Source organism: Aythya fuligula, chromosome 7, assembly GCF_009819795.1.
Source record: "Aythya fuligula isolate bAytFul2 chromosome 7, bAytFul2.pri, whole genome shotgun sequence".
Classification (NCBI taxonomy): Eukaryota; Metazoa; Chordata; class Aves; order Anseriformes; family Anatidae; genus Aythya; species Aythya fuligula.
The window spans coordinates 20,762,914-20,786,884 of NC_045565.1; the positions used below are offsets into that span (position 1 = coordinate 20,762,914).

A 23,971-nucleotide genomic window follows, 5' to 3' on the forward strand; every position below is an offset into this window, starting at 1 on the left:
GGGGAGGAGGCGAAGCCCTGTTTGGGGGGTACCTGTGTACTTTGGCTGCTCTGCATTCTTAATGTGGTTGAAATTGTATCACTAAACTGCCTGACTTAACAGTTTGGGTGTTATTCTGTGCAATCATGCTAGAAGTACTTGAACAATGCAGACTAGGGCTGCGTTTCCATTTCCTACCTTGCATTTCACTGTTTTCTTTGTGGTTTGAACACAGTTACCACCTCCTGCTTGTCTAACTGGTCAGAATACCTGAGCTGCAGAGCAGCTTCCTTGCTTCTGTGGCATTCGAGGACTAACCCTGCTGTGGTCGGCACTTTCCAATGCCGCTAAGTGTGTGGGCGTAAAGGCTGCGGGTTGTGGTTTTGTGGTGGGAGTGAAGGGGGGAGTTGGAACCTGCATCTTGTTAGGTGCAAGCTAGAGGACTAAAGGCTTGTGAATGCTTTCTTAGGGTTACTGTTAGGAATGCTGGACTCAAATGGGAGTTGAGAAAATGAAGTTAATTGCTTCCAATAGTATAGTACTATCGCTCATCAACACCAGAGCTGTTATCTGTGATGGTGCTTCTGACAGGCTTCTTTCAGACTCCAAGTTTAAAATTGGAAACACCAGGATGTGTGTTCGGAGTGGGCAGGAAAGCAAGTTCAGGCTTTGATGGGATGCACAAAACTGTGAAATACTCATAGCCTGTTATTACTGGCATACAGAGTTGTAGAGAGGAAAGATAAGCATGTGTAATTTTGAAAGAACTGTAGCAAAATGATGTTCAGTCTGTGTTTAGACTTCACCAACTTATCTTAGCAAGAAAAATGACTTGAAAGAGAAAAGCAGTGTGGAAGCAAGCAATTACATTACTAGAACATGATGTGAATGCCACCTGTGGGAGCATCTCTGCATTAGCATCCCGTTGGTCTGGGAGCTCTGGCACAAAGTGTGGTGGGTGCAGGCAGGAGCACTTCCAGCAGCGTTCTTCAGGAAGGAAGAACTGCCACTTGCTGCTGTCACTTTGGGTGTTTTAGCTGTGTAATTGTGAGAGCCCATGGGTTTTGTCTAGTGTAACCCAAACAATGCTAAGCTTAGATTTCTTGATAGGTGATAGTAATGATGTTTTATTCTGTGGCTTTTCATGTTTCTGTTACTTTCCATGCTCTTCAGTACACCTACTGCAATGTCTTTCAGAGGATTGCTTGAGAGTGTTTCTGTGCACTACACTGTGGTTACATAAAACTAGAAGGGAGAAAAGCTTGTGACTTTCACTGGGTTTTTGTAAACTAGAGCATAATTTAGTGAGCTAATCTAATGCCTCTGTCCCTTTCCAGCAAAGCATCGCTCAGTTCTAAAGTGTAGATTTATTTTCAAAGGAGTTCTGAAGTTTTCAAATGGATTTTGAGATTCATTACGAATTGCTAATTTCTGGTTGACTTTTTCTGTGGGATCAGTGAAGCTCATGAATATTCTAGGCAGCAACAAATATATCAAATCTAGTACACTTCCTGCAATTCAGTGAATGCAATTTGTAAGCGTTCACAGATGCTGTTCATTAAACAGGGCTTTTGTAAGGCTTTACTGTTGTCAACAGCACATCAGATGTGATACTGTTAGCTGCCAAAACAATGTATTAAAAGTGTCCTTCCATCCTAAGTTAAGCAAAGCTTATTAGTAAACCTCTCATTAATTACTCTAGGATTAGAATTCCTATGGGAGGCTTATGATACAAATGATACAAAGCTTGATCAGCTTTTTTGCCTTCAGAAGAAGCAGACTTTAATGGAAGTCTGTCTCTAAATACTATTGTCTTTTCACTTGTGCATTCATAAGAAGCTAAACAAGCCTTTGCTTAATTCAGTACACCAATGAATGTGTGTATTTAAAAAAAAAAAAAAAAGCCCAAGATTTATTGTGGTGCAGACTATTCTGTAAGGCTCGTCTTAATGTTATGGTTGTCTTTTCTTAAAATAAGTCTCAAGAGCCACAAGCATGCCTTAACCTTTTGTACAGAAATATTAGTGACAACCTTATGTATGTTTCCACTTTTTTTTCATTTTAAATCTACCAGCTTCCTGGCTAATCATAAAACAGCTTTGATATGGTGACAAATTGCCATCAGTGTTAAGGCTTACTTCTTCCAGCTTCTACAAGTGCTAGGGGCAGTGGGGCTGAGCTGTTGGGTAACCCTGGCGGTACCCCATACTCTGTGCAGGGACTGAACAGTATTGTTGTTGCAGAAGCTGGGATGTATGAGCTATTTTGTATTTCAGAAATAGTACTCCAGGCTGTGTCTTCCTGCTCTTGCATTTCAGACAAGAATCTTCTCCCGTTAAGTCCAAATTCAGCCCCTGTAGTAATATGAATTTCAGGATCAGGCTGTAGCATACTATTTAGTGTCTTGTTGGCCTACAGAATACTATGTCTGGCTTGTTTTCCTGGTGATCCTTTGAGCACTCAACCAGCTTTTCAGTAGCCCTGTGGAGCAGGATGTCCTCTAGAGCTTCTGTAGTGCTTTGCAGTGATAACATGGGGCGTGTTTGTGTTCAGACTGATCCTGTTTATTGTTTAGTTAGAAGTCAACTCTTGTCCTGCTGTGAGTTAACTTCTTAAATGAAGTTGAAGTTAACTTGAGTGTATTTAAGAGCCTCTTGGCTGAGTTTTTTTAATAATACATTAACTTTATATGCTTCTGAACAAATGAACGAAATATTGAGTGCTTAGCAAACTCAGTTAAAACCACTGTTAGAGGCCTGAAACAGCAGGCAAGTATTTTAGAAAGCAGTGGGTAGAAGAAAACAAAAGAGGAAGAGACATGCAGTGTAAGTTAGATAAAGCATATCAGGAAGAATCTTGAAGTAGGACCTCAAACAGAGGAGGGAAAAATTAAGGTTGCTCATGAACTTTTGACTGAAGGCTTTCTGTGAAGCAATGCAGCAATCTACCTGAGTGTAATCGCTTTAGGGACTGACAAAGGATATCTGTGAAACTGAAGCTTTGTGCTTGTTCCGTGTTTTTCTAGATATTCAATTTCTGAAAACGTTTAACAAAGTTTGCGGAAAATGTTAGTAGAAATAGTAGTTCCCCGTTTCTTTTTTTAATTCTGTATGTTGCACAGAGACTTCCAGCTGTCTTCTGTTCAACCTCCAAATAGCTTGGTAAACTCCAAACAAAAGTCAGAGCTGCTGAATGCTCCTAACTTACACTTGAGAAAGTGTCCGGTATTACTGTTGCCCAGAGTACCTTGGAATTCCAAGGTAAAACAATGTTAAGTACAAATATATTAGCATCAAAGCACCTGTAATGAAAGCTGCTTCACTTCAAATTAATCACTTTAAAGAGAAAACAAAGGTAGCATGTTGTATTTGCTGAGCAGCATATCTCTGCAATGGTGAAATCAGTTTAAGCTGTGAGTGGGTACAAATATAACTTATAATGTACTTACAATAAACAAAAAGAAAACCCTCCTCTTTTTCAGAAACTTTTTCACTAAAAGGACAAAGGAACTCAAACCTGCTGTCCAAAGTGCTCCTGGTTGGAAGTTGTTTGGAAAAGTCCCTCCCAGAGAAAACCTTCCGAAAGATTCCAAAATAATTCAGCAGGTGAGTAAACGTCACATAAGTCTAGATGTAAAACTTGTAGGAATTAACACAAGTACTGCAGTTATCTCCACATCACTACTCTATGGCCAGAGAGTCCTCTTGGAAGAAGACTCTTACAAGGCAGTCTCTAAAGGATCGAGCTACTGAGAAAAGAGTTTTAATTTTATGACTATGTATTATGTTCCTCCATACATCTCAGTACTAATAAAATGTTGATATGTGTTCAAAAACTGTTCAAGCTGTTTGGATCAAAACAGTAGCACTTCCATTAGTTTTCTGTGAAATACTGCCTCATTTAACATGTTAAATATTTTCTATGGTAGAGTGATTGTGAAATATTCTAGTCTTCCTTTGAGGTTTAGTTCTGAGTTGCTTGTGCCTGGTTGGTGCACTAAAACCATAGTTATGCTTGTAAAATCATTTTTCTTCAGGCTAGGTATTAATTTAGTAAAATGTATATTCTTAAAGCATTCTTGACTGTTGCAGTGTTACAAAATTGATTTTTTTATCTAATTCATCTTGCTGTATTCCTTGTTGCTGGCCTGTAAGACTTGCTACGTTTGTAACTGGTGACAAATTGCACGAAACTCTGAAACATGTAACCTTTTGCTTAAGTTTTTAAGCTTACTTGGATATTTTTGTTTAAGAATAGCTGTAGCAGTGTTAGTTGAACTTACTTGGGATTTAATCAGGTGCTACAGAAAAGTGATTCAATTTTCTGCCCCCCCAATACCAAGCTGTACCACTGCATCACTTCTAAATATTCATTCCTGTGGACTATGTCTTTGATTTGCTGAAATTATTATATAAAAAAGACCTCAATCTTCAACAGTCTTTAACGATGAGTAATTGGTAATATTTCTAATATTAACATACAATACTAAAGTTGAAAGATTTGTTGGCCTAAGAAATATGAGTGTCCCTTGTGCTGGTGAAAACAGTAACTTGGATTTCTTGAGCTGCTTTTGCTTATCTCTTCTCTTAAATTCCATGTGAGCTGATGTGTTTGGCAGGTGCAAATGGCTGTGAATGAAGCAGTGTTCAGTCATCTTCTAGAAAGAGTTTCATGGTGAAGAGGGCCTTTGGGGAGCAAATAAAGTGAAAAATGAGAGGTTCTTTTTGAAGGATGTAAATGTAATGGGAGTTGTCACACAATGAAATGTAGGAAAATAAGGAAATGATGAGATTGCAGCAAGTGCTGTTTACTCTGAATTAAACTGGATGCTTTTTCAACACTTTCAAATGCTACTTATTGAGATGTTTTTCTATTTTGGGTGGGAAACAGAGGGCAGGTGCTCATAGTTCACTTGCCGATGAATGCTGTTGGTTTTGTGCTATGAAAATACTGTGCAAAAAATCCAGATGTCTCGTCTGTCCTAATGGAGAATATGCACAATGCTTACCAGTCATCTGCTTACCATTTTCTAGTAATGAAGATGTTTGTTTGACAGACAAGTCATAATCAGCAGAAATATTTATTTTCTTATCCTTCTATTTCTTAGTTACTGGTTTCCTTTTAAACCGTAGTATTTCCATTTTTTTTTTTAACTTCTCTGAAGTGGCAGAAAATCTTAAAACAGTGTATTGTCTTTAAATGTGATTGAGTTGGTCCTAGAGATTAGTCATGTGGTTTGAGTTATGGTTGCCAGATTAGGATCAGTGTTGGATTTGTATAATCTTGAGTGGTGTGTCAGTAATGTCTAATATTTTTAGTTTCTAATTTCAACAAACCATGCATGGTCTTTACATAAAGCATCAAGGTCTAAAATTCCCCCTTATGAAAGGGGGGTGCAAATTGGTGTATATTCTGCACAGAGTTAAGTCTACAATACCTGAGAACTTGGTTCTTAAATTGAGAGGTGTTTCAATGTCTTCATATTTCACTTGTATCAAATGTCTTACATGTGTGTTTAAAATCAACGATGTAGCTTCTTATGCATCCATCTGAAGAAAAAGCATTTTTTCTCAAAACCATTCAGATTTGCTGATCTGGCAGTGGGCTAGAATGAATATAAGCATGTTTCATTATTGAAGATCAGTGGAAAATAAAATCTGCACTTTTGAATGGCTGACTGAGGTCCCTAGGTTAAATTCCTCACTATTAAGGAGATGCGACTGAAAGGAACATAGGTGAGGCACCCCCCACTCCCCCTTCAGTGCCTCTGCAGGCTTCTATGTTAACTTCCTAAATTGAAGTCAGGGGTTTGAGTGTGAGCTGAACTAACATAACAGATTTATTTTTCAAGTTCTTTTTAGCCATCTGTAGTCAGAACAATGGCTGCAGACTGTTTACCAGCCTGTGTAAAATACATTTGTAATGTAAGGCCATTCAAGTAGAATGGGTTTAAGCTGTAGGTAAGCTGCCTGAGAGGGAATTCATGATCGCTTATTTATGGCAAAAATTCTTGCAGTTCCTGCACAGCTATGGCATTCTGTGGTTGAACACAAAGCTTATTGACTTTATTGATGCTAGTGGCCAGCTTTGAGGGGGGTGTGACTAAACCTTTGGTTAAGGAGAATGAGTAATGAGTCAGTATCCCTCAGATACATGGTGAGGTCCTAAGAAGCCCTTTTGTAGGAAAATTAAATCATGATAGGAAAATCTTAATTCATAAAAGGAGAGCCTTCTGGTTAAGGGCAATGCTTATATCACAGCTTTCTGGTAATATTGTAGTTCAAAGGATCTTCCTATTTATAAAACAAGAAACAAAAATGCATCCTTGTCTATGGTCCAAAAGGTGGTAGAGTGCACATGCTATTCTAAGTCAAAGTTAACCTAAAATTCTTGTGTTTTGTGTGCATTGTTTGTTGTTTTGTGTGTGTTTTTTTTAAGAATGTGTATGCTGTCAGTGCTTTTACATGCATGCTGCTTAGGCTTGTAAAAACACCTGGGAAGGGGAGAAGTAGTTTTCCATGTCCCAGATGCCCATCCATGCCTCTGAGTGAAGAGATAGAGAAGACAGGTAAAATAAACACTTTGTTTTGGGTCAGTTTGATCTGAATATTTTAGTTTGGCTCACCCTACTTGAAATCTCTTTGAATAAACTCAGCATTTGTTTCCGTTATTCTCCTTAATGGGTTAAGGTCTTTGGTCTACCTCCTCCAGCTCATCTAGCATCACTTCTTCAGTGAGTGGTGTGACAGTGCTTTGTCACAGGGAGGTGGTCTGCTCTGGGAATATACTATGAGCCCCTTGAGCTACAGCCTATGGTACTGCAAAAATGCTATGTGATAGTAATTGTTTTGCATACAGGAAAGTTGAAAATTTCAATAAGAAACTGATTAAGACTACACTTCTGATTTAAAAAAACAAACTTGATATTGTATTTATTTACATAAAGTTTAATGCATCAGAATTCTTCCAGCCTTTGAAAATGTTAAACTTAAATATTTAAGTTTGAATATTTTGCTCAATGCTGCTGCTTAATAAGTGATGAGCCTTTTTAATGTTAGTCATAAATTTCCATCTTTCCATGCTGGCTGGTAGGAGCCTCCTTTGTTATCTGTTTTGGTGAGGATGATAAAGGAAATTGATAGTAACATTTAAATGAGTATTTATGGCTCACGGTCACTGTCTGTCAACTAGATATTGCTATACCTGCCTCTGCAAAGAATTTGGGTAGTGATTGCAGTATCTTGAATAACTTCCCAGAAAATCTGGAAACTTAATTTGGGATACCGTTTCAGGCATTTCTCAGACAATGATGCTAGCCAGTTCTGCCTTCAGAGACTGCCTAATGAATATGACTGTAAATTTCTCTGCAAGTTTCATAGCATATGTAGAAGATGATAAATACCCTGCCTGCAGCAAGCTGCAGGGCTTGCCTGTTTCGGGAGATGGCAGAGTCCCCCGCAGCTGTGCTGCCATCAGCATGCTTTGGGCGAGATGCTCTAGCTCAAACTGGGTCAGAGGTTGAAAGTTCTTGGCAGCTGCGTCTCCCAGCTTGCAGCTGCTGGCACGCCCGGCTCTCCTTGGATTTAGAGCTGCCCAGGCAGGATGTGATTGAGGCCAACTCTTTTTTTTTTTTTTTTTTTTTTTTTTTTTTTTTTTTTGCTGGACATCTACCTCCTCTGGGCTTCCTTCCTTCACTGTTTTTTGAAAAGGGAAAATAGCAGCTCCTTAGGATTGCAAATGTCAAATGCATGTGATGCTTTTAGGAAGTGTGCCTTTTTTCATGAACTGCAGCTAATAAAACTGGCCATTATGAGAAGTATGTGGTCATTAATGATCAGCTGGGTAAATTCTTTTCAGTCTGTACAGAAATCTGCTTTAAATTAGAATGCTGAAATACTTTAATACAGCAGTGTTTAAAGCAGAGAAAGATTTGTGGGGTGATGAGTACTGACTGAATTGCAAGTTCTGCTTAAAAAGCAAACTTAATTTTCTGTCCTTATGGTTAAAGAAAATATGTTTGTATTCATGATCAAAATGATTCTGAATATAAAGTCATGTAGCTAAGTTCCTGTTTTTATTAAAGCACTCCCAGACATTTTTATTAATTCACATAAACTGGTGTGATTTTGTTTCTGATATGTCCAAATTAAAGTCAAAACATGTTAATGTTTGTCTTTCAAGACAAACAGAAGTGAAATAAGTCACTTTATCAACAGTTTTAACAAAGTACTGCCAGTGACAGCCCAGCCTTGAATGAATGGGGGGGGAGAGAGGAGGATGTTCTATTCAAATCTGACACAACAGAGAAGCATGCAGTGACTTGGAACTAATTGCTTTTTCAGAAGTGAAGTAAAATCATATTTTCCAAAAGCTTTTCTACCTATATACAAGATGGAAGGTATTAATTTTAGACAGTTAAATACTAACTCCGATTTAGATGACTGGGTCACTCATAACTTAATGTTTGAAAATACTACTTTGGGGTTGCTCAGATATCTTTAAAAAAAAAAAAAAAGTACTTGAGAGCTAATAAACTGTCTTCACTTGCATATTTTTCCAATGTCGTTATCTCCTGTCTGAAATCTAATGGTGAAATTGCACTCCCTCAATCAGCAGAACTCCCTTGGTCTCCCAGGGACAAGAACTGTCTGAGGTTCCCCTCGGAGGAGCACAGGCATTTTGAAGCAGTCTTCATCCAGCCCAGGCTTTCTGACTTGCAGTACTGCAACTCATCACTCCAGCCTTTGTGGTTTCAATTTAAACTGCATTAAGCTCTTAATGCTTAAAAAGTGTATGTTTGTCAACAAATCTAAGGAGTGAGTATCTGAAAGAAGTAGGTAAATACAGTGCTAGAAGTCTTTCCATGAGAGTTTCTAAGCAGATTCTTATCTAGGTAGAGGTCTTGCTGGCTCATTTTGCACATACTGCTGGAAATAAAGAGGGAAGAACTCTCCCTGCTTAGCAGATACGTGTAGAAATACGTTAGCAACGAAGTGCCTCAAAAACAGGACAGACAATAAAAGTGGTGTAAGTCTTGCTAGAAACATGTAACACTTGAATAACAATTTGTCTGCTAGTAGTAGTTAGAAGGCTGTGATGTCCTCTGTAGGCACAGGACTGGTCAGCTTCTCAAGAAACATCTATCGTCTTTCCAGAGCTGTATGTGTAGTCAGTGAAATGCTGTGCCACAGGTAAAACACTTGTGTTTAAAAGTTTCAAAGACCTTCCCTAGTATTTTAGGCTTGGGCAATGATTATCTTGTGAATAAAATGGTAAGGAAGCTGGTGGGACCTCGGTGAGACAAGTGCCTTTTTGCATAAAGGACGTCCAGTTCCTGCTAAAAGACTTACCCAGCTTTTTAGATTGGGAAAGCTTGTCAGGGAGAACTTTTAGTTCTGCTTTTTGACAGGATGTCTCACCCTCTATTGGGCCCTCCAATTTCTTTAGCAAAGGGTGACACAGATTTGAGGGGAAAAAAAAATTCTCCTAAGAATTGAGATTTTGCAAGGTAAGCAGACATGCTGGTGAGCTGCAGGTGCACTGATAGTAAAGTCATCATTCAGTCAGGCTATACCATATTCCGAAAGAATAGAAATTAGCAAAAAGATCCTTTCAAGTGGTGAAGGTGTTGTCTTTCATGTACACTTTTGTTTGTTTCTTTTATACAAGTTTTATTCTTCTGAAGCTGGTATGGCTTTTCAGTACTGAAAAGGAGACAATGTGGCAAGGGAGAGGAAATCATTTGAAATTTGTGGGGGTTTTGTGTGTTTTCTTTTTGTCTGGGGTATGTAGGGTATAAGAACAGGACAGATGTTCAGAAATAACACTGAAATCATAGTAAAGAACTTATTTCTTTCTGGTACTGTAATATAATGCTTACAAGGAACAGCTGTCTCTTTTTTTTAGGCACTCTTTTTAAGCTTTGATTTTTCTATTAGAAAATTGAGTTTAGCCTAGAATGAATACCTGTAGCTGGGCATGCTTTTGCCAGATCACCTGAATCAAATATCCTGTGGTTTCAAAATTGTCATTTAGAGTCTTATATCTGCCCTGTGTAATCCAGGTGACTGTTTTAGAGCCTTGCCCCTGTATTCTGGTTCTCATCAGCTCATCTGTGAGGCTGTAGCTCACTTCTGAGCTTTCAGTTTAGAAATACTAGCCATGATATGGCAGGGGGAGGGGGAGGGTATAAAGGCCCAATGTACACCATGGTGCAGTTTAGTGAAATCTGCTCTGTCATGCTAAACAGAAAAAAACAACTGATTAATGTAGAAATCCTATAAAGCTAATGAGTTTATAGCTGAGGATCCATTTGGGCATGAAATGCAGTCTAAGAAGTTAAAGGAAAGCAAAGTCTTCATGATTCATTTTTGGAGTGTCAGCCTAGATGGTGTTTTGTGCTTTTCTTTCTCACAATGCCCCTGCCAAGGGTAGCATTTAAACAACTGTAATGTTTATGGGTGGTGAGGTCTAGGGAGGAACAGTACATCAAACAATGTGTTTTGTCATTCACTTGAGAAAAGTACTATGGAAAAAGATCTCCCCTTGGGAAAGGGTGCTGATTGTAGAAATTAAAGAACTTCACTTAGGAAAATACTCCAGTGGGAGTCTATACACGTCTTGGTCAAATGTAAAGTCTTTGTATGCATTTTTGTGTACTTTGAGCCCTGTGGAAAGAGGAGGAACAGCTGCATCTGATTCTTCACATATAGATGTTTATACTCAGTTTGAATTTAAACTTTGGCTTGCATGTTGCTATATTATAATGGTCTTTTCCTTCATTTATTCACTAAGGATTTGCTTCTGTTTTTCTCATTAGGATGACAGTTCTGGCAGTCTTGCGTCAATATCTGCTCTCAGTCTATTAAACACAGGGGTATGGAATTTAATGTTTTTTTCTAGTTGTATTCAATGCCATGCATGGGACAATGTAGTACTCATTAAAAATAGAACAAACATCACATTTTCACAGTAGCATGAATATTTTATGGCACTAACCATCAACTCATTAGATACCATTAGTAAAAAAAAGTTTCACACGTGAATCTCACTAACAACTTAGTGATACAGTATTATTGTTTATTAACATAGTGCATGTTCTTGAATAGCAGGAGGTAAAGTAAATTACTGTCAACTTCTAGCATTACTTATGTTTGCTGTGCCTGCTTGTTTAATGGTAAAAGTTGTTAAAATGGCTTAATTTGTAATATTTTTATAACACCTTATGTTAGCTTGGAAAATGATATCCTAGAATCGTATTTTTTTTTCTATCTCTAAGTCACACAAGCTATTAACAGTGGCAGTTCAGAATCCCAGATGCTTTTAATTATTCTTTCCAATATGAAACTGGAAATGTAGGAAAGTTGCACTGGAAGTGAAGCCATTGAAACTCCTGTGTTATATCCTGTTATGTCTTCCTTTTGCTGTGACTGGTATGCTTCTGAAATTGGTCCAGTGCATATGTCTGTTGCATCAAAAAATCCGAAGTAATCCTATACCCTATGTTAACTGGAATAGTAGAAGTTCACTTTTTTCATTGTGTGGATCTGTTACTCTGGCTTTGTGAAATAGAGCAGTAATGTGACTGCGAGTGGATATGTGATGCCTGTGGTTCATGTTACATGGTCCAGGCACTCTCATCACTTCCTCACTGAGCCCAAAAGCCCATGGCTTCATGTTTTTTTTGTAAGCAGCAAGCGATGAAACTTGATGCAAACTGTCAAAAATTCAACTGAGGAAAAAAAAAGTTAAAGATTGGAGATGGGTGACATTACTTTGGAAGGCTGACCCAGAAATGCATTTGTGTATATCTGGTTGTTCTCTTCTACTGTGTGAAGATGAACATTTTTCCCGTGTTTCAGTATAGGCTCTTCCTATATAATCTGCAAGTTAGGAACAAATGCACTGTCTGTCCTGATGGCATTTGGCTTTCTAAGTTCTGAAAAGAAAAAGTCTAGTTAATGATTCTCAGAATCTTTCAGTGATGTAAGCACCACAGAATCTTTTTTGCTGTAAGCACCGTTTTGGTTTTCAGCACCTTGTAGTCAGTTCTAGTGCACTAATTTTAGTACTTAAATTGGGGAGGGTGGGGGTATTGGGATGTCCTTATTCATTGAACAGAAGTACTCCTTATGTAAATTTGCTATGTTTTACTAAGATGATGCAGAGTCCCCTCCTAAAAAACTATATAAAAGAAAAGATGAAATTTGAGATCTTTATCTTAAGCACAAAGGCAGCTTTATAACCAAAAATCTCTTCCTGCCCCATTTACCTGTTACCTGTCTGTAGGTTAATAGGCTTATCTGCTATCTATATTTCTGTGGGAATAAATACTGGAAATACCAGTCTGTTCATATATCCAAGTGGTCTTTCTTCTGTTGTCATGGCTTTTTTTCTTGAGGAAAAAATATACTTCTAGCCTGTTTGCAGGTTTATGATTCTTAGTAGATGAGAGGATGCAGTTCCAGCATTAATAAGGAGCTAACAGTGCTTACTTTTCTGTTAAAGCAGAGATTTTTGTTTGATCTATTTTGAGATCGTGAAATGTTCAGTAACTTCTAATAAATATCAGATATACTGCAATAAAGAATTTTTAGGAATAAAATTTCCTAAAACGTTGTTATGCTTCCAGACTGACACTTCCAAAGTGACTTATGTAAAAAGGTCTTGCAAATCTTGAATATTAGCTGTCAACAGTTCTGCCCTCTGGGATGTGTCCTGCATCTTAAGCCCCTGTCTTGTCAAATGCTATAAATTGAATTTTTACCTTTTTATGAAAGAGTATTTGCTCACATGTTATGAAGTGAAAATCTGAATCAGCTCAAGCTGACAGTGCCATGAATTTTAGATCCTGAATCAAGTGGCTATTGGAATCTTTACGTCTAGTAACACACAATGTGAGAGGCATATTCCAGAAAAAAATAGGTATATTAGTTGCACAAATTAATGAGTTCCACGCAGATTTGATGGTTGTTGGATCCAATCCTCAAGTAAGTTTCATAGAGCATAGGTTTCCTGAGCAAGAAATGTCTTCTGATACTTTTGGGGTATATTTCTTCTTGGGGAATGTGCAGCCATGACAGTTTGAGCTTGAAGATATTTCATTGTCAGCTTGGATGCTTTCTAGTAGTGATTATAATTTTCACAGTCTGTGCAAAAAAAACAACAAACAACCAAACAAAAACAACAACCTACTTTAAAGTGAAGTGTCCTTACTTCCAGAAGCACAGTCTGATAATGAGTTCTGCCTTTTGTGGATATCCCTATGATGATTTTTCTTTTTTTTCCTGTCTCTGTTTTGGGAACGGCTTATCAGTTCTTAGCATGTGTGACAGCCAGAGGCATTAGCACTATTCAAATGCATTGTCTGTAGTAAAGGTGAGAGTGGCTTCATTTTTAGGATCTGTTTTCCTGGTGCTTTTTATTTAACTTGTATACAAATTGGATATGTAGGAATTAAAAGCCCAAAACGCTGGTACCATCAGAGTTTCCTCATCTCTGACTGCTAAACTAACTTGATTTTGTTGCTCTTTTTACAAAGTACTGGAAAGTAACTCAAATTCAACCAAGAGTTTGAGAGACTGACCTGCTGCTGTCCTCCAGCAGTTTGGGCCTAGATCTTCAGTATGCAGACTGGGTGCTGAGCAGGAGTCTTGTCACTCCTGATCAAGAATATGTAAGGGTAACCTGAGGTATAAATCATGCCAAGAGCATGCACAGTGTCTTATGGTTTTAGGTGGGACAAAAACATTTTAGGCTCTTAAATATGTATATTCATTCATACAATATATTTTGTTTACTATTTTTTTCTTGAGCTTCTGTAAATTACAGTAGAGTTCTAACACTTATGCATGTCCAGTTTACGATGCTTGTTTGAATGTGCCTAATGATATTGGTTGCATACTGTTTTCAATTGAAAGTTATCTTAGGAATTGCTTTGTTAGAACAGGAATAGATATGTCTTAAGGAATTTATATATCCTATTGTTCTTGGCCAGACACCTAGAAATATTTAGAACAAAGTTGTATTAAAGAAGAGCTGTCTTACAACTTTAAAATAATCACTTACAATTTGTGTTTTAGTGTAAATGTATGTATAAATGATGATAGCACACAGTTATCATCAAGGTACACACTGGGGCTTTTCTTAGAAAAGTGACAGAACATCTCTAGTTGAAATAGATAGGCTTGTGCCTCTCTTCACAGGGCACTAAAAAAGTTATTTGACACACTGCTGTGGGGTGGGGTAAGAGACAGAGGTTAATAGCTGGAAGGCTAGCTAAAGACTTAGGGGGGAAAAAATTGAGAATGTTTCCAACTATTCTTTAGCTTTTGTTCTGCGGAGGTGTAATTGCCTTTCCTTATCCATTAAGCTATTGTTCTTCTGACTCCCACAGACTAGAAACTGAGAGGTGTCAGAAGCCCAGATAACTCCTGAGATCTGAACAGTATAGTGGCAGATAGTGCACTGTGAACATGCAACGGGGTGGGCCTGGCTAGCCCTTGGATGGGAAACCACTTGAGAATACTGGGTGCTGTATTCTCTGCCTAGCAAGAGCAGTCTTCAGACTCAGAAATAGAGGTTGGAGACTCAGTACCTGGCTGGACAAGACCCCACACAACCTTGCTTTGGGCAGGGAGGTTGGACTAGACAATACCCAGAGGTATCCAGCCTCACTGATTCATTGGTACAGTAACTTCCTCTTGAGGCAAGATTAACATGACTTTGAGATTTTTGGACCATTTCATGGATTATGCCTGATGTGGAAGAGCAAAAGTCCTATCAGAGATCATTAGAATGGGTGGGGTAAAGGAGGCTGTTGAGCAGAAAACTTTTAGTGACCTTAGTATTGGGCAAACAGTGTCTTGCCTAGGAATCTGAGGCTGTGTTGTCACTTTTGTAAGAAGTATTTTCTCATTTAAATTCATGGACTCCAACTGTGCACTGAATATTTAAGCTAAATAATAGCTTTAAAATTGTCAGCATTATAGAAACAATTTAAAATTGTTTCTATAATGCTGTCAATGAACACTGAATGTGCAAAGTCCTCTGTCTGACCCTGGGAGAACTAATGCATGTGAGAAGCTCTGTTAGGTATAAGGTTCATTTGTGAACAGGTTTTAGAGAAGACTGTTTGATTGAGAAGATACATAACCTAACTAGTAACTGATAGGTTTTTATTTTTGGTGGCTTAACCAACCTAAGATATTTTGGTTAATCTAAGACTGAATTTACTTACACAATTACTAAAGCAACAGATGTACAAGAACAAACTGTATTGAGGGGAAGGAGAAAAAAAAAGCTTCTGCAAGCTCATTTGGCTGTGCTTAATCTTTGAAAATACATTACTAAAGTATCTTGAATGTGTTTTCTTGAAGGTGATTTTTGATCTCTTAATATTCTGATTGAATTCTAGCATGTCTAAGAATTGCAGACAAACTAGTATCTAGCCTCTGTGCCTACCTACCCTTTGATTGGGAATAAGTTGAAAGTCCTTTCACAGATAACTTATATTCGCTGAACTTTTAAGAATGTGTTCCTCAGTAACTTGGCAGTAAACTTTTATTTACAGAGCCTATAAAAGAGGCAACATGTAAGATTTAAGGCTTTCATCTGCCCCCGACAAGCCTTTTTCCCAAAGAGTGTATCGTATTTCTGTTTAGATGAGTTGCTCCGTGGAAAATAGAATGGGATTCTTTCTTCTTCAGAATCATCTGTGTATTAAAGGCTCTTAACTATTTCTAAGCAGATTGCATGTTTTAACTTCTGAGAGTGAAACTATGTGAAACAGACTGATGATAAATATTGTTGTATTGCCATTGAGTATGTAGTTCTGGATAACAAAGATTCAATTGTCTTGCTAAAAGCTGCAAAAATTTGAGGGGGTACCACATCCAAGGGGGCTAAAATTGAAAGAAATGGGAACACACTTTCTTGGTTAGTGTTTCTTTTTTAACTTCACAGATTACTTAAATGTGTTTGCCCAGTAATTTGTATGGAAAGATTATGCAGATTTCCTAACTATAACTGATCCTTGGATGCTCTGTAGTAATATTGAACAAGAATAGATCAAATGTTAAATTGATACAAGGAACTGTTTTCTCATTTCTTTTTTTGTTAGGCAGTTCTGGAAAACTGCATTGTCTTGCTTTAAAAAAAAAAAAAAATCAACCTTGTAATGTTAGCTCCTTTTAAGTTATTTAATAATATTTACATATAACATTAAGTGTTATACAAGTAATATGCTTACAAATTAGAAGGGAGCCTGGAAGTCAAAATTTAGTTTTTATTAATAATGTTGTTTAGGAATATGAAGCACGGACAGGAAGAATGTGTAAGCCTCCACCCCCATCAGCAAGACGTAAAAACATTGAATTTGAACCACTTTCAACTACTGCATTGATTCTGGAGGATCGACCAGCGTAAGTATGATTCTGCTGTGGAAGTGATGATGACTGAATTTGTTAGATATGTTTCTGATAAGCTAACTCTTACAATTCTTATACAAAAGTATTTGTATTATTCCATCCCAGATAAACTAACAAGTACCTCCAGAAGAACCTGCAAATATACAATAGTCTATATGAGAAATTCTTTCTTACCATAATGGGACCACTGGTCAGTTATATGCTGTGTATCACAGCTGATTTTGACAGTGTTGTATGCACCCTTAATCAGGAAAATTACTGAAGACTTGTAGGGATTTCTTCCCTGTGTATACTCCCCCATTCTGGAAACTTATTTCCTAGACCAGTAGGAAAGTCTTAACAATTGCAGCTGTCACTTTTGTGAATTTGGAGGTAGCTTACCAGAGAAGTGTATTAACAAAACAAAGAAAAAATATTAGGTAAGTAACTGCAGGAGTGGAAAGAATTGTCTTTGAAACCCAAGAAATAAAAAATGAGCTTTCAGCATTTGACAGGAAGGTACCAGGCCAGCATAGTTAACTGATTTGTGGGTACCAAGACAGAGTTCACTGAAACAGTTCCTTGCCCATGTTCCTGTTATTTTTCCTTGGCTTCTTAAACCTACAGTTGAAGGCAACAAAACAGCACCTGTAGATGCAACAGAAACTTCATTAAGTACAAATAAGAATAGTAATGAAAAACTAGTAATAAATTGGTCAGTATGTTCAGCTACTATGCTGTCTTCAGCAATTTGAAGGAAAGAGGAGGACCTGCTGACTTGGAACAAAAGCTGTGAAGAAAGCAAATAGATCAAAGCTTTCAAATGGCACCCCGAGAAAACTTGTGGTGGCACTGTTAAGTGTTTGTTTTGATCAATTTCAATTAGGAAATGGAAAGTAGAATATATAGCACTGAAGTGTTTCTGTGGAGATTCTCTAAAGTGGTATATAACCTCACTCAGTGCTAAGACAGAAATATCTTGAACAAAGGTACAGATTACTGTAAGACTTTGTAAATGTTATTTACTTTAATGTATGGCGGCGAATAAGGCATACAGTAACTGGCTTTCTGATGTTTCTATACTTCCAAAATTTTACAAATGTACAGATGTTTTTAATAAAGACACTTCTACTTGTTTCAAATTTGGGTGCTATCCCAAGAATAAATTCTATTCTCAGTTCCATTGGAAGTTCTAAGAAAACAATCTGTTCTGCTTGCAGAGAAGTAGGTAAACTTTTGCATGTTAAAATAACAGAACCGTCTCTTGCTTATTTTGAACCAAAGCAGAACAGAGATTGGGTAAGAAATTGAGACCAAACAACAGATTCTGTTTTGTTTTGAAATGATCCTGCATGGTCAGGAGGAAGTGTGTATTTGCAAATTAGGGGGATCACTGTGCAGCCAAAAAAAAAAAAAAAAAAAAAAATTGAAGCTGGCTAACAACAAGTTCTGTAGCAAGCATATTTAACTTTAGGTCTGACATGAATGGGATCTATCTTTTTCCTTCCTTTAGTAAACCTGTTGTCTGTTGTGAATTTTTATGGGCCTAACTGTAATGAATAAAAAGCTTCACATATTATTGAAAATACATAATCAGAGTTCTTGTGTGAATAAATGAAGAATTGACATGTAGGTATAATTAATGACTAAAATATGCATGTACAAAAATGTATCAGAATAATTTCATAAGAAATATCAGTATTTCCCTTTTATCACTTCATGCAAATTTCATTTGGACTTCATTTCAGATGTTCAACAAATAAAATAACTTCAGAGACTGATGTCAGATGAGTAAGAAAAACTTTTCTGCAGTGGTTTAATGTAAGTTGAAAGGAAAAAGATGGAAAACTGGAGATCTTGGCTATGTCACAGTGACTTAAGATAGCATGCTAGTTTCTTGTGTTCTGGTCATACCCTGGGGTATGCTATAGGAAATGAACAGAATCAGTAAATATCTGGTAGTTGTACATAAATAGCAGTCTTCCACTGCAGTTACTGAAACAATGATAGTGTGACAACCCCAGAGCTCACTTTACAGAGAAGCCAAACTTATTTTGAAATGGTTCAGAATGTCACCTGTGTGTATTGAATTCAGGAACAACTTGTTTTCAGAAATCTTCCTGCCAAATCAGTGGAGGAGGCTTTACGTCACCGACAAGAATATGATGAAATGGTGGCAGAGGCAAAGAAACGAGGTATGTTAACTGCAAGTAACTGCTATAACTGTATTTAACTGTACAGCAAAAATAAGTTTTGGCTTGCACGCTAGTAGGTAGAGAACAACCTAATTTAATATTTAGGGTATTTTCTGGTACCCATGTACATACAACTTAAAATCAAACAATTCTGTTTGTTTCCTGTTCTAGCACAGTGAATGTAACTGAGTTCAGAATGCAATTTAACTTTCAAGTAGAAACTTCTTTTTTTAAACTACTTATGTAATGTGATCAGCTAAAAACTTTCTCTATACTCATTATACTCAGGCTCCTTTTTCAAGCAATGTTGCTACAGTTTTCACTGAGAACCAAAGTATACTAAAGCTGACTGCTTAAAGATGATTTTTTTTCCAGGAATTTGATATCAAGTACAGTGTGAACACAGATGAAAACCTTGTTTCACCAATCAGCTGTACTTATGTGAACCTTTCTACTCCCACTAGATCTACTTTTTAAATTAAATGTATCTATAGCATTTTGTGCTATGTCAATAAATGAATAATAGTTCGTTGAAAGGACTACTGTATTCTCACAACTAGTATTCAGGCAATAAGCTATTTTAAGAGTTCATGCTGCATGTTGTACTTGGGCTGTTGTAAGTCAGATATAAGCTTCTGAACTCATTGAGCCACAGTATAGATCTGTAGCAGGTTACTCTGAAAGATGTAAGGAGAAATCTAAGGCATATGGCAACATATGCACACTATAAGAGAAGAGTGAAATCTTGTAAGGTGTGATCTGTTGGCCATATACTCCAACTGCACTTTTTGAAAGGCCAACCATGTGTAATGTTTTAGTATGTGTGCCCTAGTATTCATTAAATTAATTATTGCTACACACGAAACTTAAACATACACCTTAAAGAAGCTGTTCAGCCCTATAAGTTTACTAGGGATGATGAGTTTACTTTTCTGATGTATCTAATGCATGTGGAAATAGAAAACAACTTGCAATTTCAGAATGTTTTCTCAGTGACAGCTAAGCTCTGTCCTTTCTAGATATTTTAATAAATAGGTACCTATAGACAATCTATTTCTAACAAAATACTTGCCTTACTCCTGTTTAATTGTTCTGAAGAGTGGTGTAAGTCTGCTCATCCTTACTGAGTGGGTCTACCCATTGGACATTACTTTCATATTTGGTAGTTGAAGCAAAACACAAGCTGGGCATGTTTAATACCACTTGCATAGCCCATAGCCACTGGGCATATCTCATAGCCACTTGCCGAGGCATCGGCTCTGGGGCAGATGCGTTCTGCAGCGGAGCGGGGGATTGGACAGGCAGGGCTAATTTTTTCCGGCACTGAGCCCACTCAAGGGAGCTGCCAGGAGCAGCCCTCCCCCTCCCGAGGGAGGTGAACAAGGTGAGAACGACATGTAGGCGAAGCCAGCAGCGCTCCCTCCCTGGCCGTTCAAAAGCTGCCTCTAGGGAGTACAAGGGATCAGGAGGGCAGTTAGGGCAGGCAGGGTGAGCAGGAAGGGCAGAACATTCCCCCCAGCCCATACGAACACCTCCTCTAATGGTGGTCTACCGCTAGATCAGCTGCAGTGGTGTACACCAGGCACAGTGCGCTCTCCAGGAAGTCTGCACACACCCAGACTGACTGCCCGCGCAAAACTGTGTCAGTTCAGGTCTCCGGGTGCAGGGAGTGCTTGAGCCTCTTGCTACCACCTGTGGGGGGGCAAAGAGACTGTGTGCGTGAGGTGTGAGCAGGTGGACGACCTGGTCCGCCTCATGGCAGAACTCAAGGAGGCGGTCGAGAGGCTGAGGGATATCAGGGAGTGTGAGCGGGAGATAGACTTGTGGAGCAACTCCCTGAGTGGCCTGAAGGACAGGTACCGGGGTGAGACACCCCAGATAGGGGTGGACCCCCTGCCCTGCTGCTTTCGGGCAGAGGGAGGGGACCTAGGAGTTGAGGAGGAATGGAAACAGGTCCCTGCTCGACATTGCAGGCGATGCCCTCCCCCGCGTACCGGCCCAACCTTCCCAGGTTCCCTTTACGCAACAGGTTTGAGGCCCTGGAGCTTGAGAGACTGGTAGCTGAGGAAGAGGTAGGAAGTCTATCCAGGAGGATGCCTAGGGCGAGGAAGTTGACTCCACGCCTCAGGACTGCCTCCACCAGGACAGAAAGAAGGGTGATTGTTGTGGGCGACTCCCTTCTCAGGGGAACAGAGGGACCTATTTGTCGGCCTTTTTGTCCATCCCTACGGTGGCAGGGAGGATGGCAGGGTGTCCCCCACGAGAACAACACAGCCCAGAGAAAGCAGTCTAGGAGGTTTCTGGAGAGCGTGGAAGATAGCTTCTTGACGCAGCTGGTTAGTGAGCCTACCAGGGCAGGTGCCCTGCTAGACCTTCTCTTCACAAACGGAGAAGGACTGGTGGGAGATATGGTGGTTGGAAACTGTCTTGGGCAGAGTGACCATGAAATTGTAGAGTTCTCCATTCTTGGAGAAGCCAGGAAGGGGACCAGTAAAACTGCTGTATTGGACTTCTGGAGGGCCGGCTTTGAACTGTTGAGGACACTGGTTAGCAGAGTCCCTTGGGAGGCAGTTCTGAAGGGCAGAGGAGTCCACGAAGGCTGGGTGCTCTTCAAGAAGGAAATCTTAATGGCGCGGGAGTGGTCTGTCCCCACGTGCCCAAAGACGAGCCGGCGGGGAAGAAGACTGGCCTGGCTGAACAGAGAATTGTGGCTTGAGCTTAGGAGGAAAAAGAGGGTTTACAATCTTTGGAAAAGAGGGCGGACTGCTTGGGAGGACTATAAGGATGTTGTGAGTCAGTGCAGGGACAAAACTAGAAAGGCCAAAGCTCATCTGGAGCTCAGTCTGGCTATTGCTGTCAAAGACAACAAAAATTTTTTTCACAAATACATCAGTGCAAAATGGAGGATTAAGGAGAATCTCCATTCTTTACTGGATGCGGGGGGGGGGGTGGTTTACAAAAGATGAGGAAAAGGCGGAGGTGCTTAATGGCTTCTTTGCCTCAGTCTTTAGCGGCAAAACCAGTTTCTCTTTGGAAACCCAGTACCCTGAACTGGTGGAAGGGGATGGGGAGCAGAATGTGGCCCTCGCTATCCATGAGGAAATGGTTGGTGACTTGCTACAGCACTTGGATGTGCGCAAGTCGATGGGGCCAGATGGGATCCACCTGAGGATACTGCGAGATCTGGCGGAGGAGCTGGCCAAGCTGCTTACCATCATTTATCAGCAGTCCTGAATATTGGGGGAGGTCCCAGTTGACTGGCGGCTAGCAAATGTGACCTCCATCTACAAGAAGGGCCGGAGGGCACTCCTGGGAAACTGTAGGCCTGTCAGTTTGACCTCAGTGCCAGGGAAACTCATGGGGCAGATTATCTTGAGAGTCATCACTTGGCACTTGAAGGGCAAGCAGGCAATCAGGCCCAGTCAGCATGGGTTTATGAAAGGCGAGTCCTGCTTGACGAACCTGATCTCCTTCTATGATAAAGTGACGTGCTTGGTGGATGAGGGAAAGGCTGTGGATGTGGTCTACCTTGATTTCAGCAAGGCTTTTGACACTGTTTCCCACGGCTTTCTCCTCAAGAAAATGTCTGCTCGTGGCTTGGATTGGCATACACTTCGTTTGCTTAAAAACTGGCTGGATAGCCGGGCCCAAAGAGTTGTGGTGAATGGAGTCAAATGCAGTTGGAGGCCGGTCACTGGTGGCGTTCCCCAGGGCTTGGTACTGGGGCCGGTCCTCTTTAATATCTTTATCGATGGTCTGGATGAGGGGATCGAGGGCACCCTCAGTGAGATCGCAGATGACACCAAGTTAGGTGCGTGTGTCGATCTACTTGAGGGTAGGAAGGCTCTGCAGGAGGATCTGGATAGGCTGGACCGATGGGCTGAGGCCATTGGTCTCAAGTTATGAAGTTCAACAAGGCCAAGTGCCGGGTCCTGCACCTGTGGCGCAATAACCCGAAGCAGAGCTACAGGCTGGGAGATGAGTGGTTGGAAAGCTGCCAGGCAGAGAAGGACCTGAGAGTATTGGTGGATAGTCGGCTGAATATGAGCCAGAAGTGTTTCTCAGGTGGCCAAGAAGGCCAACAGTATCCTGGCTTGTATAAGAAACAGTGTGGCCAGCAGGTCTAGGGAAGTGATTGTCCCCCTGTACTCGGCTCTGGTGAGGCCGCACCTCGAGTACTGTGTTCAGTTTTGGGCCCCTCGCTATAAGAAGGACATTGAGATGCTTGAAAGAGCCCAGAGAAGGGCGACGAAGCTGGTGAGGGGTCTGGAGAACAAGTCCTGCGAGGAGCGGCTGAGGGAGCTGGGTTTGTTCAGCCTGGAGAAAAGAAGGCTCGGGGTGGCCTTATCAGTCTTTATAAGTACATTAAAGGAGGCTGTAGCGAGGTGGGGGTTGGTCTATTCTCCCATGTGCCTGGTGACAGGACAAGGGGGAATGGGCTAAAGTTGTGCCAGGGGTGTTTTAGGTTGGATATTAGGAAGAACTTCTTTACTGAGAGGGTTGTGAGGCATTGGAATGGGCTGCCCAGGGAAGTGGTGGAGTCACCATCCCTGGAGGTCTTTAAAAGATGTTTAGATGTTGAACTTTAGTGATATGGTTTAGTGGAGGACTTGTTAGTGTTAGTTCAGAGGTTGGACTAGATTTTGAGGTCTCTTCCAACCTAGACGATTCTGTGATATAGAAATATATTAGAGTTCCACATCTCTTCTAGCTGTATTGCTTTTTGTAATCATTTTTTTTTTTTTTTTTTAGAGTGGAACATGCAATAACCATTATGTTTTTATTTCACTGATTTTTATAATGCCTAGCTTTTCTATAAAATTACTTTTGTATTTACGTACAGTTACCAGAAACAGTGCTGGATAGTTCACATGCAACTGTAGTTTACCCTTGATCTTTCACACACAATGAAAATAATTGGATAATTTAAATGATTTATCTAATAATTTATGTATACTAACAGATTTTTTGATGTTTTGCTTCACAGAAATTAAAGAAGCACATAAAAGGAAAAAAATAATGAGAGAGCGTTTTAAGCAAGAAGAAAACATTGCTAGTGCTATGGTGATTTGGGTCAATGAAATACTACCTAACTGGGAAGGCATGTAAGTGAAGTTTTGTTGTGTAAATGAGGCAAGTGTAGCTTGTTTCTTCTCTGGTACCCAAGGAACTTTACTTTCCTTTTCATTTCTGTTTTGTCAAGAAATTCTTTTTAGTAAGAGGTAATTACAGAGCAACACAAAATGTGCTTTTTGGGAGCTTAAATTTTTGTTTTTCTAATGGGGATTTAACATAAGCAGATACCCCTAAATTTTATTTTGGGAAATAGTATGTTATTTTGCTTGTAAGTTGCCCAGTAATCTCATAAAATAAGATGTGTAATATATGCTT

The 23,971-nt window shown here is 39.5% G+C and overlaps 1 protein-coding gene across 2 annotated transcripts in view; it reads left to right on the forward strand.

Moving 5' to 3' along the window:
* Positions 1–23,971, forward strand: part of TBC1D12 (TBC1 domain family member 12) — a 45,009-nt gene that overhangs the window by 11,170 nt on the left and 9,868 nt on the right. The window contains exons 2-6 of one of the 2 annotated variants that reach the window (XM_032191426.1): positions 3,461–3,584; positions 10,799–10,855; positions 16,285–16,400; positions 18,498–18,580; positions 23,568–23,685. In XM_032191426.1, coding sequence (XP_032047317.1) covers positions 3,461–3,584; positions 10,799–10,855; positions 16,285–16,400; positions 18,498–18,580; positions 23,568–23,685 — 498 coding nt within the window. Of the gene's footprint in view, positions 1–3,460; positions 3,585–10,798; positions 10,856–16,284; positions 16,401–18,497; positions 18,581–23,567; positions 23,686–23,971 lie in introns of those variants that run through there. The other variant, XM_032191427.1, reaches the window with a different exon arrangement.